This window comes from Pituophis catenifer, unplaced genomic scaffold (genome assembly GCF_029215685.1).
Source record: "Pituophis catenifer annectens isolate HBS135680 unplaced genomic scaffold, rPitCat1.0.hap2 SCAF_4, whole genome shotgun sequence".
NCBI classification, from domain to species: domain Eukaryota; kingdom Metazoa; phylum Chordata; class Lepidosauria; order Squamata; family Colubridae; genus Pituophis; species Pituophis catenifer.
The window spans coordinates 15,736,970-15,749,766 of NW_027256884.1; the positions used below are offsets into that span (position 1 = coordinate 15,736,970).

Below are 12,797 nucleotides of genomic sequence, written 5' to 3' on the forward strand. Positions count from 1 at the left end.
GTGGCAAGATGGGCAGCAAATAAATTTTAACAAAAAAAAAGAAGAAAAGAAACAAATAAACAAATAAATAAATAAGGGCATGCCACTTGAATATAAACTGAGAGCAAATCCCACTCCTGTGGCTGATGTTACCTAGTTTGGAGAACAGAACAGAACAGAACAGAACAGAACAGAACAGAATTCTTTATTGGCCAAGTGTGATTGGACACACAAGGAATTTGTCTTAGATGTATATGCTCTCAGTGTACATAAGGAGAATAAAATACATTCATTAAGAATAAAAAGTTACAACACTTAGTGATAGTCAAGGTTACTAATAAGCTATCAAATCATACTAGGAAAAAAATAAAAACAATATAATTGAAAGATACAAGCAACATGGTTATAGCCATAAGTAGGAAGAGATAGATTACTAGTAAGGAAGAGAAGAATAATAGTAATACAGTCTTAGTAAATTATTTGACAGTGTTGTGGGAATTATTTGTTTAGCAGAGTGATGGCATTCGGGGCAAAACTCCTTGTGTCTAGTTGTTCTGGTGTGCAGTGCTCTATAGCGTCTTTTTGAGGGTAGAAGTTGAAACAATTTATGTCCAGGATGTGAGAGGTCTGTAGATATTTTTACAGCCCTCTTTTTGACTCATGCATTGAAACGTCTGCAAGAAAACAACTAAGTTCAGAGAGCACCAAGGATCCCTCATTGCTACATACAGAGACCTATTTAGGGCAGCATTCAAACCACATCCATATTCCAGAGCCTGGAAATGGAGTCGCCCTCTCTGTGCTTCTCTCTTCCTCGGGATTGCCGCGGGAGAAATACAGGTAGTCCTTGACTTACAACAGTCGGTTTAGTGACCGTTCAAAGTTACAATGGCACTGAACATTCTGACTATGGACCGTTTTTCACAGTTACGACTTTTGAAAGCAGCCTCCCCATGTTCGCGTGATCAAAATTCAGACGCTTGGCAATGGCTTCATATGGATAGTCCTCAACTTACAACCACAATTGAGCCCAAAATTTATGTTGTTAATCAAGTGAAAAATTTGTTAAGGGAACTGGTCCCATTTTACGACTTTTCTTGCTACATTTGTTAAGTGAATTGTTGCAGTTGTTAAATTAGTAACAAGGTTGTTAAATGAATCTGGGTTCTCCACTGACTTTGTCAAAAGGCCACAAAATTTCTCCTGAACCCTGCAACCATCATAAATATGAGTCAGTTGTCAAGCATCTGAATGTACATCAATGTGACCATTGAGATGCTGCAATGGTCATACATATGAAAAATAGTCATCAGTCACTATTTTTAATTGCCATTGTCACTTTGAACGGTCACTAAATGAACTGTTGTAAGTTGAGGACTACCTGTATTTGGGATGTTTGCAATGTTGCAATGTCCTTGGTTCACGTGATTTCCTTTTGTGACCTTCTGATGAGCAAAGTCAATGGGGAAGCCAGATTCACTTAAAATGGTGGTCGTAAAATGGAGCAAAACTCACTTAACTGCCTTGCTTAACAACAACCATTTTGTCCTTACTTGTGGTCGTAAATCAAGGATTATCTATAATTACCTATAAATACTACCTGTATTTATGACCGTAGCCATGTCCCAAGGTCCCGCAATCTCCTTTTGCGACCGTCTCACGAGCAAAGTCTACGGGGAAGCTAAATTCACTTTAACAACCGAGTTACTGACTCATCGGCTGCAGGGACTCACTTAACAACTGCGGCAAGAAAGATCGTAAAGGTCACTCAACCTATGTCTTGCTGAGCAACAGAAACGTTGGACTCCAGGGGGGTTGTAAATGGAGGACTCCCCGTAGTGTCGTGGAATGCGACCAGGGCTGTAAAGGAAGAGGAGGAGAACAGAATAACAGAAGAGTTGGAAGGGACCTTGTAGGTCATCTAGCCCAACCCCATGTAGTTGCGTGGGCTGTAAAGGAAGAGGAAGAGAATAGAGTAACAGAAGAACTGGAAGAGATCTTGTAGGTCATGTAGCCCAACCCCACGTAGTTATGTGGGCTGTAAAGGAAGAGGGAAGAGAATAGAGTAACAGAAGAATCGGAAGGGACCTTGTAGGTCATCTAGTCCAACCCCCATGCCCTAGCAGGAGCCCCTAACACCATTTCTGACTAATGTCAGTCCAGTCTTTTCTGAAAAGACGGTCAGCTTTCCTTTGGTCCGCCGAGAACCTGGAGGCGTCTCAACCCCATTGAACCGTCCTCCTCCTCCTCCTCAGCCATTTCTCGCCTCAGGCGCGCTTCACTCCCGGTCTTCTCCTGAGGCGAGCAGCCGAGAAAGCGAGTGCCCGGCTGCCCGAGAAAGAGGAGGCGGCAGCGGCGGCGGAGGAGGGAGGAAGGAGGCGGTCGTCAGGGGAGGAGCCAGCCGCACCGCCGGAGCAAAGCAGAGCCGGAGGAAGACGGAACCGGGAGGAGCGAAGAAAAAGAAGAAGAATTAGAGGAGGAGGAGGAGGAGGAGGAAGAAGAAGAAGCAGGCCCGGAGCTGAAAGGAGGAGAGCGCTGAGGCGACTAGGCCCGACGCGCCTCCCCAACCCCCCCACCGCGGCACGGCCGCCATCATGGAGCAGCAGCAGCAGCAGCAGCCCGTCAGTCGGTACCAAGTGGTGAGCGACTCCCTCCGGGTGGGGGTGGCGGTGTTGTTAGACGGCGGGTGGAGCCGGCCTGGTGAGGCCGAGGCCTGCCGACCGAGCGTCCCCGGAGGACCCTTGGAAGGGGGGAAAAAAGAGCCGCGAGGAGCGCTTCTTCCTTCTTTCCTCCCTTTCTTCTCCTTCCCTCCTTCCTTTCTTCCGTCCTTCTTTTCTTCCTTCCCTCCTCACCCCTCCTTCTTCCTCCCTTGCTTCCCTCCCTCCTTCCTTCCTCCCTTGCTTCCCTCATTCCCTCCTTCCTTCCTTCCCACCTTTCTTCCTTCCCACCTTCTTCTCTTCCTTCCCTCCTCACCCCTCCTTCCTTCCTTTCTTCCCTCCCTCCCTCCCTCCTTCCTTCCCTCCCTCCTTCTTTCCTCCCTTCCCCTCCCATCCTCCCTCCTTTTCTCCTCCCTCCCTCCCTTTCTTCTTTCCTCCCTTCCTCCCTCTCTCCTCCCTCCTCCCTCTCTTCCTCCTCTCTTCCTCCCTCCTCCCTTCTTTCCTCCTTTCCCCTTCCTTCCTTCTTCCCTTCCTTGCCTCCTCCCTCCCTCCTTCTCTCTTCCCTCCTTCCCTCCTCCCTCCCTCCCTTCTTCCTCCCTCCCTCCTTCCTTCTTTCCTCCCTTCCCCTTCCTTCTTCCCTCCCTCCTCCCTCCCTTCTTCCTCCCTCCATCCCTCCCTTCTTTCTCTCTTCCCCTTCCTTCCTTCTTCCCTTCCTTCCCTCCTCCTCCTCTCCCTCCCTCCCTTCCTTCCCAGCCTCCAAAGCTGTGGCCAGGCTGTAAAATCCCCCTCACCCATCCATCCTGCCTCTCTATTACACCCATGTTTTGTTTTTCCCTGCCTTAATTACACCACAGTCTTTTTCATGAGCGATTTTCGCTGAAGGAGGTGAGGTGGACGAAAGTGAATCTCCTCCAGGACTTTTACAGGTAGTCCTCGACCCTGCGACCACAATGGAGCCCAACATTTTAATCTTGTTAAGGGAGAGACCTTTCTTAAGTGACTTTGGCCCCGTTTGATGACTTTTCTTGCCACGGTTGTTAAGGGAATCACTGCGGTCTTTAAAGTTAGTAAACCCGGTTGTTAAGTGAATCTGGCTTCGCGTATTGACTTTGCTTGCCAGAAGGTCGGATCAAAGAGGATCGCGTGAGCTCGGGACGCAGTAAACGGTTGCAAATATGAAGCAGTTGCCAAGCGTCGGAATTTTGATTGCGCGATCAAAATGGAGAGGCTACAAAGGTCGTCACTGCGAAAAATGGTCATAAGTTACATTTTTTGTTGTTGTAACTTTGAACAGTCACTAAATGAACTGTTGTAAGACAGGAACAACCTATACCTGATCTGAGGTTGCCTTTGGGGCTCTTTGACCTTGGTTGTTTTTTTGCAGACATTTAATTACCCAAATAGGTAACATCAACAGTGCTAGTTATAGTTTTTTACCTAGTTTGGGTAATGAAATTTACGCAAGAAAACAACCAAGCTCAGAGAGCACCAAGGACCCCTTTCGTGTCAATTCTGGACTACAAATATTCTTCTTTATTGACCTGACCAGTTTGCATTCTCACTGAACCTGGGTGAACCTTCTGTGGGTGGTCCTCGACTTATGACCACAACGGAACCCCAAAATTTCTGTGGCTAAGCAAAACAGTGGTTAAATGAGTTTGATCCCATTTTACGACCTTTGGGTCATTCCATGTCAAGTGATCTGATTTCAGAAAAGTGCCCCGCTCGACCATCACTGCAGTTGTTAAATTAATAATCCGGTCGTTAAGTGAATCTGGCTTCCTCGTGGACCTCGTGGATGCAATTGGATGCAAAATTTGGGCAAACTTAACTTTTGTACCTCCTAGGGCAAAACTTTTTCAACCTTTTCATTATGTATTATGACAGAATACAAAATGTCATAAAACATTTCCTGTGCTCAGCTCCTGATATTTGACTGCTCCTTTCAACATGGGATAATTTCAGTGCGGCTACATGTCTGAATATTTCCCTGAATTTGTATGAACTTTTTCAGTGAAGCTGATATTTCAGAAGCTCTGCTTTAGTTTGTCTGACGTGTTTAGTTGTATCCAGTCCTGTGCGAAGCTAGCAGGAAGATTTGGAGGAATCTGGTAAGGAAATATCTCTGAAAAGATGACCCAACAGGCGATCACATGACCGCGAGAGACAGCAGTTGTCGTAAATATGAATCAGTTGCCAAGTGTTTGAATTTTGACCACGTGACCATGGGCCTACAGATTCTGATCAGATGGACAGATTGCACTTCGATATTTTATGCTGCTAAACGAGACATTGGTCAAATAACTCTTGCCCCATTCGACGAACCTTCTTGCTGCCGTTGTTAAGCGAACCACGGTAATTCTGAAGCTGATAACACGGTTGTTAAGTGAATCTGGTGTCCCACTTGACTTTGCTTGTCAGAAGGTCGCAAAAGGGGATTGCGTGACCGCGGGACAGTGCAACCGTCATAAATATGAATCAGTTGCCAAGTATCCAAATTTTAATCATGTGACCATGGGGAGGCTGCAATAAGTGTGAAAACTGGTCACGAGTCACTTTTTTCCAGTGCTGTTGTAACTTCGAACGGTCACTAAATGAACTGTTGTAAGTCAAGGACTATCGGTATTAACTATCTGGGTTTTCAGCCTGAGGAGTTATTGTGCAAGTCTACTTGGTGTCGCTAACGGATAGGTCATTCTCATACAAATTTAAAAAAAAACCATGCCACGCAAGCAGACCTATTATCAGCTGGGCCGGGTTATCTTTGTATGATTACCACTTGATGAATTGTGTCAGTTTTATGTAGCATTTCTGTTGCTGATTAAGAAAACAAGATAGTGCCAGAACAACCTGTGAGTTGAAGGAAAAAGAGAGAATCCAATAAGTCACTCTCTGAGATGGACCAATGTCAATATTTTTATTTTGATAGAATCACACCTAAATAGCTTTATGAGAAAAGTAGAAGAAGGCTTATTTTAATTTCAAAGTTTGGTTAATACTATTGATTTCAACAATATATTGGGTAGTGTTTCTTATACATTAACCATCTACAACTTGAGCCTTCTCTGTTTCAAGGAATATCCCCTACTGTTGTTCTAGAGTATCCTAAATTCATATTATTTGGTAAAACAACACCTCAGTTGTATTTATGTCCTCTTAAAAGGATCCAGGTAGCCCAATACTAGTCAGGATTTCTATATTTTCATATTTGAAGACATATTCTATAGTGGAGAAGAATGTCCATAAATATATAAGATTCTGGTTCAACTTCTTAAGGGACAAAAGTTTTTTTTTCTACACATATTTAAAGAAAAATCTGTAAACTGGCATAAATGCTTAGTGTAAAAATTGTATGGGTTGTGGGTTTGAGTTTCTCTCTTTCCTAAACAACTTAACCTAATGTTTTATTAGTCTCACTCTTTGAAATGATAAATTGTGAGGTCCTCTTTAATTCTTGGCAATATGTATTTGCTGCCTCACTTTGTGGCTATGTTAGTATGTTAAGTATGGTTTGCTGTCCAATCATAGGAGTTTTATTATGTTAAACCATAATTCACTTATTTTCCTAAACCAGAATCAAACTGAATTATTTTTAGGACATAATTTGAATCCAATGATCTTGATAGTCTATCATGCTTAGCTGTAAATGTTCTTTAAAGCATAGAACAGATACCATGTAAGTGCCTGCTGATGCTTTCCTCATAATTTTCATTCTTTTAAACTTTCACATATGTAACAAATATACAATCTGGGAAAATGAAAGTATATGATATAGATACGTTTCAGAATATATGAAATATAAATATATTTGTTTATACGTATTAAATAGCACATGTGTATAATGTAACGTGCTTAAGGCAGATCCTCTGTTTATATAGATTTGTAAGTTGAACCACTCTCAAATATTTCTCTTTTATAAACAGAATCATTTCAGTGCTTGTTGAAATACATAATTTCCTGCCCAATGAACTGCTGCTTTGAATAGATAATACTTGTTTTTCCTGGGAAAACCTAGGTGGTAATTTCCTGATTCAGCCAGGACCTTGTAGTGCTTCCATAGGGACCTAAATCTACCTCCTTGAAAGGATTTATAATGCTGATTTCAATAGGAAATAGAGAAAGGGAAATTTGAATGTTTCTTCATGTCTGATTTTATGTGTCATATTTGCATTTCAGTTGCTTATTTTGGCTTTGTAATTCACTGAAAATAAAGAGGTTGGTAATATGCTGATGGTTTAAAATCCTATGAATGATGCACAGTGCATAGAAAAGGTCATTGATAAAGAGAGAAAATGCTGTGTTTTAAAAATCATGGCTCTCCATAGTTTGGAGGATGAAATTGTATCAGCTAATATCCCATTTTTCAAATTTAAAATTTTCAACAAAATCTTGTAGGATCAGCTTATGCACAGCACTGGTTGGACTTACTTAATAAAGCTGTTTAAGTCCTAACTTTGCCTTCATTCATGTTTAAAGCCTGCAGCTTTACTTTGAGGTAAAAAAATAAAATTCCAAACAGTTTAACATTTAAATACTACTTCCTGTTTTTAAGTAACCAGATGAACATTTCAGATATATGACATTCTTAATGGAAAAACTTTCAGAAGTTATGATTGTGTAGTGAAAGTAATAAAGAATACAATAAAGAACCTATTCTATTCTATTCTATTCTATTCTATTCTATTCTATTCTATTCTATTCTATTCTATTCTATTCTATTCTATTCTATTCTATTCTATTGTCAGGTGTATGCACCATTAGAGAGGCAGAGGAAAACGATTTGACTCATTCCTCTCTCACAAATTTCAAATTGAGGGCAATACCGTACCAAAGGGCTTTGAGTGAATATGAATAAGACTTCCACTGCTTCCAACTTGTATTGGATAGAAGATATTTGTGAAGGATCAGTCAATATTGTGCTACCAACAAATTTAGTCTTACTGCTTTTGTAAAACCTTTGTAAAACCTTTACCCCAAATTTCTATTTCTTATTGCTGTGCACTGTTGTGATAGGAAAGCAACGTGATTAGCAGCTGGTTTCCTGTAACAGTTAAGTAATTTGTTTAATTTTGACTTAAGACTGTTTGTACCAGGCAGATTGGATTTGTAACTTATAGTTTATGTATCATTTAACAACATTATACCAACTGGAGCCAGGATGTTGATATCACATTGTTTTAGTGTCTACAAGGCAGCCTTTATTATGGTTAGTGATTAGAGCCCCGTTTACATAAACATTAAAAATGGCTAGAATCTAAAAAAATGATGTTCTTGTACAAGGTCTTACGATATTATGGTGTTCCATTTTTTTTATCATGGTGTTCCATCTCATTTTATGAGATTTTAGCTATTAGGGTGAGGAGGAAGCCAGGCCAGCGTGCAAATGCTTATCATTTTGACCTGCCCTTACTTAGTACAGTAATAACTTGTATCTATCCAAGGTCTTCCAGTAATTTTTTTGATCCCATCCAACTGGCTAACTAAATGACTTCTATTTATCTCAGTGTTGCAAAGTATTAAGCCTTCTCTAGCCTGTTATCTTCTTGCATTATATCACTGTTTACCACTTTCACTTCATTGTCCGCTCCAGCTTCACTAAGCTTGCAGGTTGACAGCTATTTTGGTATTTACCATTGTCCTGGCTTTTTTCTTTCCCTTTCCTTTTTACTAGCTCTTCTAAGTCTTTTTCAGTTAACAACTTTCTGCCTGGTCGTTTGGCATTTCTCTCTACTTACACGACATTTTCCGTAAGCAACCCTTTCTCATCTTCAAACCAATAAATCACAAGTTCATTTTTCTCTTTTATTTTTCAGCAAAAAAGTTTATTAAGAGTTTCCATAAGCAACCCTTTCTAATCTTCAAAATTGATAAATCACAATTTCATTTTTCTCTTTTTTTCCCATCAAAAAGTTCATTAAGAGTTTCCAGTCACTAATAAATGTAGTTATTGATCTTTCTGTTTTCAAACAAGTAAATTTTGCAGTCTCTCTGAGAATTCTGTTATCTTCAGCACCAATCCTCTGATGTGAATATAGGTGTCATCTATGATAACTGTTCTGATTCTATCTAACTGTGAATTGTGACATTGTTCTGACCTTATTTAATTTTTTTTTCATTTTCCTCATCTGGTTATATTCCTGCATTTGAAAATACCTGTGAATAAGATCTCTTCTGGCCCTTTTTTGCTTGATTAGTGGAGTCATGTGTCTGCTTATCTCATGTCAGTGTTGCTTAAGGCTTTCATCCTTGCTCTTTCTCTCCCTGTGATGATAATCTATTCTGAAAATCACTTGAATCTTTTCATCTTTGCCATTTTGATACCATGCTGGCTCTCCTGATTTCTTTAATTTTCTAAATTTAATCTGCATTTTTTGATTACAGCACTTCACTAACTTTCAAAGTATGTGCCTGGAAGTGCGCTGACTGATTAGAAAATAGAAAACCGGGATCAGTAGGGACCTTTGGAGCAGGGGTGAAATGCTTCCGGTTCGGACCGGATCGCCCGATCTGGTAGCAATGGAGGCGGGTGGTTCGGAGAACCGGTAGCAAAAATCCCTGCCCCCCCATGCCCAGCTGAGCCTCACAATCATCAGAGGCTTTTTTTTACTGTTAAAAGCATTTTTTCTACAAACTCTTCAGTGGAAAAAATGCTTTTAAAAGTAAAAAAAAAAGCCTCTGATGATTGCGAGGCTCAGTTTGGATTGTCAGAGGCATTTAAAAGAAAAAAAAACCTAAGAGGGGATCTTAATTACATGGGAAGACAAAAGATATAAAATAGATACTCTAGAAAAGGCAAGAGAATTTCATAACACACATTTTAGACTAGAAGTAGAACAGGAAAGTAAGGAGGAAACAGATAGTAAAAGTCAAGAAGAAGAACCAACAGAAACAAAGGAAGAAAAAGAAATAAGACAGAGGCAAGAAAAAGAGAGAGAACAGAGAGAAGGTGCAAAACCTAGAGAACGGATGGAAACAAGAAACACCAAAAAACAGATATAATAGGCAATGGATGAACAGATCAAACTCTTTTCGGTAAACATTAATGGCTTAAATGCCCCAAAGAAAAGGAATCAAATTTTCACAAAATTACGAAAATTAGAAGCAGATGTAATATGTCTGCAAGAAGTACACATTCAAAAAGATTATCAAAAAATCCTAGAAAACCCCAAATTAGGAAAATTATATTTATCTCTGGCCCCAAAAAAGAAAAAAGGAGTAGTGATTTACGTAAAAGAAAAAATACAATCTAAACTAGTTTATACCGATGAGCAAGGTAGAGTGGTGATGGTTGAATTAGAAATAGGAAAAAGGAAAATGTTAATTGTAGGGATTTATGCACCTAACCAAAAACTACAGGTTTTTTTTAAAGACCTACATATAAAATTAGCAGAATTAGAATATGATGATATTTGTGTAATAGGGGATTATAATGCAATAGTAAATGCAAAGAAAGACTACAAAACTGGGAAAAAAAAACAAAAGAAAAAAGAAATACTTCCAAAAGAATTCTTTACTATGGCTGAAGAACTAAACTTGGTAGACGTATGGAGGGAAACACATGAAGAAGAGGCCCAATACACCTTTTACTCCCATCCGCATAACTCCTGGTCAAGATTGGACATGGCATGGATGACCCCAAGTATCAAAACAGAAGTAGAAAAAATTGAGATAGGCACAAACCAATGGGCAGACCACAATCCACTATTCATAAACTGGAAAGGGGAAAGAAGACGTAAGAGATGGACAATGAACCAAAGATTATGTAAAGAAAAAGAATTTAATTTGATGTTAGAAAAGGAAGTAAAAATATTCTTTCAGATAAATAAAATAGAGGAAACCTCTTTACAAAACACATGGGATACTTTAAAAGCATATATAAGGGGCCTAGTAATAGCATATACGAGGAAAAAGAATAAAGAGAAGATAAATTAGATAAATTAGAGAAAGACCTAAAACAAATAGAACAAATAGAACAAATAGAACAAAAACTCCAGGAAAAGCCCCAGAACAAAACAATAAGAGAAGAATGGGAAATGATTAAGCATAAATTGAATTTGATAAACCAAATAGAACTAGCCCAAAAAATAAAAATGGCGAAACAAAACTATTTTGAGCACGCAAATAAAACGGGCAGATGGCTAGCCTATAAACTGAAAAAAGAACAGAAAAAAAGAATGATATACCAATTGAAAGATGATAAAGGAGAAATTCAACATAGTAAAGAGGCCAAAAAAGATATTATTAAGAAATTTTATGCGAATCTATATAATCAGGGGAAAATAGAGGAAGATAAAATAAAACAGTACATAGAGAAATCAGGAATGCCAAAAATCACAGAAGAACAAAGAATTACTCTCAATAGGCCAATAACCAAATTAGAACTAGATGAAGTACTGAAAAAGCAAAAAAACAATAAAACGCCGGGTCCTGACGGGCTACCGGTAGAAATATATAAAACAATGCAAGAAGTATTGGGAGAGAATATGTTGCGATTATATAATGAAGCTATGGAGAAAGCCAAGATACCAAATTCATGGACAGAAGCCATAATAACAATCATTCCAAAAGAAGACACAGATCTCCAGTTAATACAAAACTATAGACCTATTTCATTATTGAATGCCGATTACAAAATATTTGCAGCAATCTTGGCAGAAAGAATTAAATTAGTATTAAATACATATATACACCCAGACCAAAATGGATTTCTTCCGGGACGCCAAATAAAGAACAACATGAGAATAATACTTAATGCTTTAGAATACTATGAATCACACCCGAAGAAGCAGGCAGTGTTGGTTTTTCTTGACGCCCAAAAGGCCTTCGATAACCAAAATTGGAAATTTATGATTGAACAACTACAAAATATGCAAATTGGGGAAAAATTTGGGAAAATTATAGCAGAAATCTATACCAAGCAACCAGCAAGGATAATTATGAATGATGATATAACAGACAAATTTAATATAACAAAAGGAGTTAGACAAGGCTGTCCACTTTCCCCCTTACTATATATTCTATCATTGGAAACCCTGTTGAAAAAAATTAGAGAAGATCAAGGAATTGAAGGTTTAAGGATTAATAGAGAAGAATACAAAGTTCAAGCCTTTGCTGATGACTTAGTGTTTTTGACAGAAAATCCTATGGAATCTATACCTAATTTGTTTCAAAAACTAGAAGAATTTGGAGAAGTGGCTGGACTAAAAATTAATAAAAATAAATCGAAGCTAATTGTTAAAAACCTTACGGAAATCCAAACAAAAGATTTGATAGATAATATACAAATTCAAACAACAACAAAAATAAAATATCTAGGAATCTGCTTATCCATAAGAACATCAGCAATTAAAGAAAACAATTATGATAAATTACTAGAACAAACAAAGAAAGATTTAGAAAAATGGGAAAATTTACACATTTCATTCCTAGGAAGAATTTCGGCTATCAAAATGATTATATTACCTAAATTTCTATATTTGTTTCAGGTCACCCCAATTAAAATAGATAAACCGTTTTTTGAAAAGCTGAATAAAATAACATCTAAATTTATTTGGCAAGGGAAAAGGCCACGAATAAAATTTAAACTGCTTCAGGATACAAAAGATAGAGGAGGAGCTGCACTCCCTGACTGGGAGATATACTACCAAGCAGCAGTACTATCGTGGGTCAAAGATTGGATAGAATTAAAGGACTCTAGAACTTTAACAATTGAGGGACACGAACTTCAAACTGGCTGGCACTCCTTTATGTGGGATGAGAAATACAAAACACATTCATATTTTAAAACACATACAATAAGGAACTCACTATTACAAATTTGGCTTAAAATTAAAAAACAACATTATATGAAGATACCAAATTGGCTAGCACCGGCGGAATCAATTAGACACCCAAATTTAACAGATAAGACAAAAATAATTAGATATAAAGATATAATTGACTATCAAGGCAAACTAAAGACAAAACAACAATTGGAGACAGATTTACACAGAGGAATAGACTGGTGGACTTACGCTCAAATACAATCTAAATATAGAGAGCATATAAAAACATATGAAATTTACAATCAAAAACAAGAAATAGATAAAATTATATTAGATTCAGAAAATAAATTAATTAGTAGAATTTATAAATTTCTCCTACGCTATAAATTGGAAGAAG

At 38.4% G+C, this 12,797-nt stretch overlaps 1 protein-coding gene across 2 annotated transcripts in view; it reads left to right on the forward strand.

The window, feature by feature from the left end:
• The first annotated feature begins 2,330 nt into the window (after positions 1–2,330).
• NDFIP2 (Nedd4 family interacting protein 2) overlaps positions 2,331–12,797 on the forward strand; it is a 47,899-nt gene continuing 37,432 nt past the window's right edge. For both annotated transcript variants that reach the window (XM_070942822.1, XM_070942824.1), the window contains exon 1: positions 2,331–2,618. In XM_070942822.1, the coding sequence (XP_070798923.1) occupies positions 2,574–2,618 (45 nt within the window). In that variant the 5' untranslated portion in view covers positions 2,331–2,573. The remainder of the gene's footprint in view (positions 2,619–12,797) is intronic.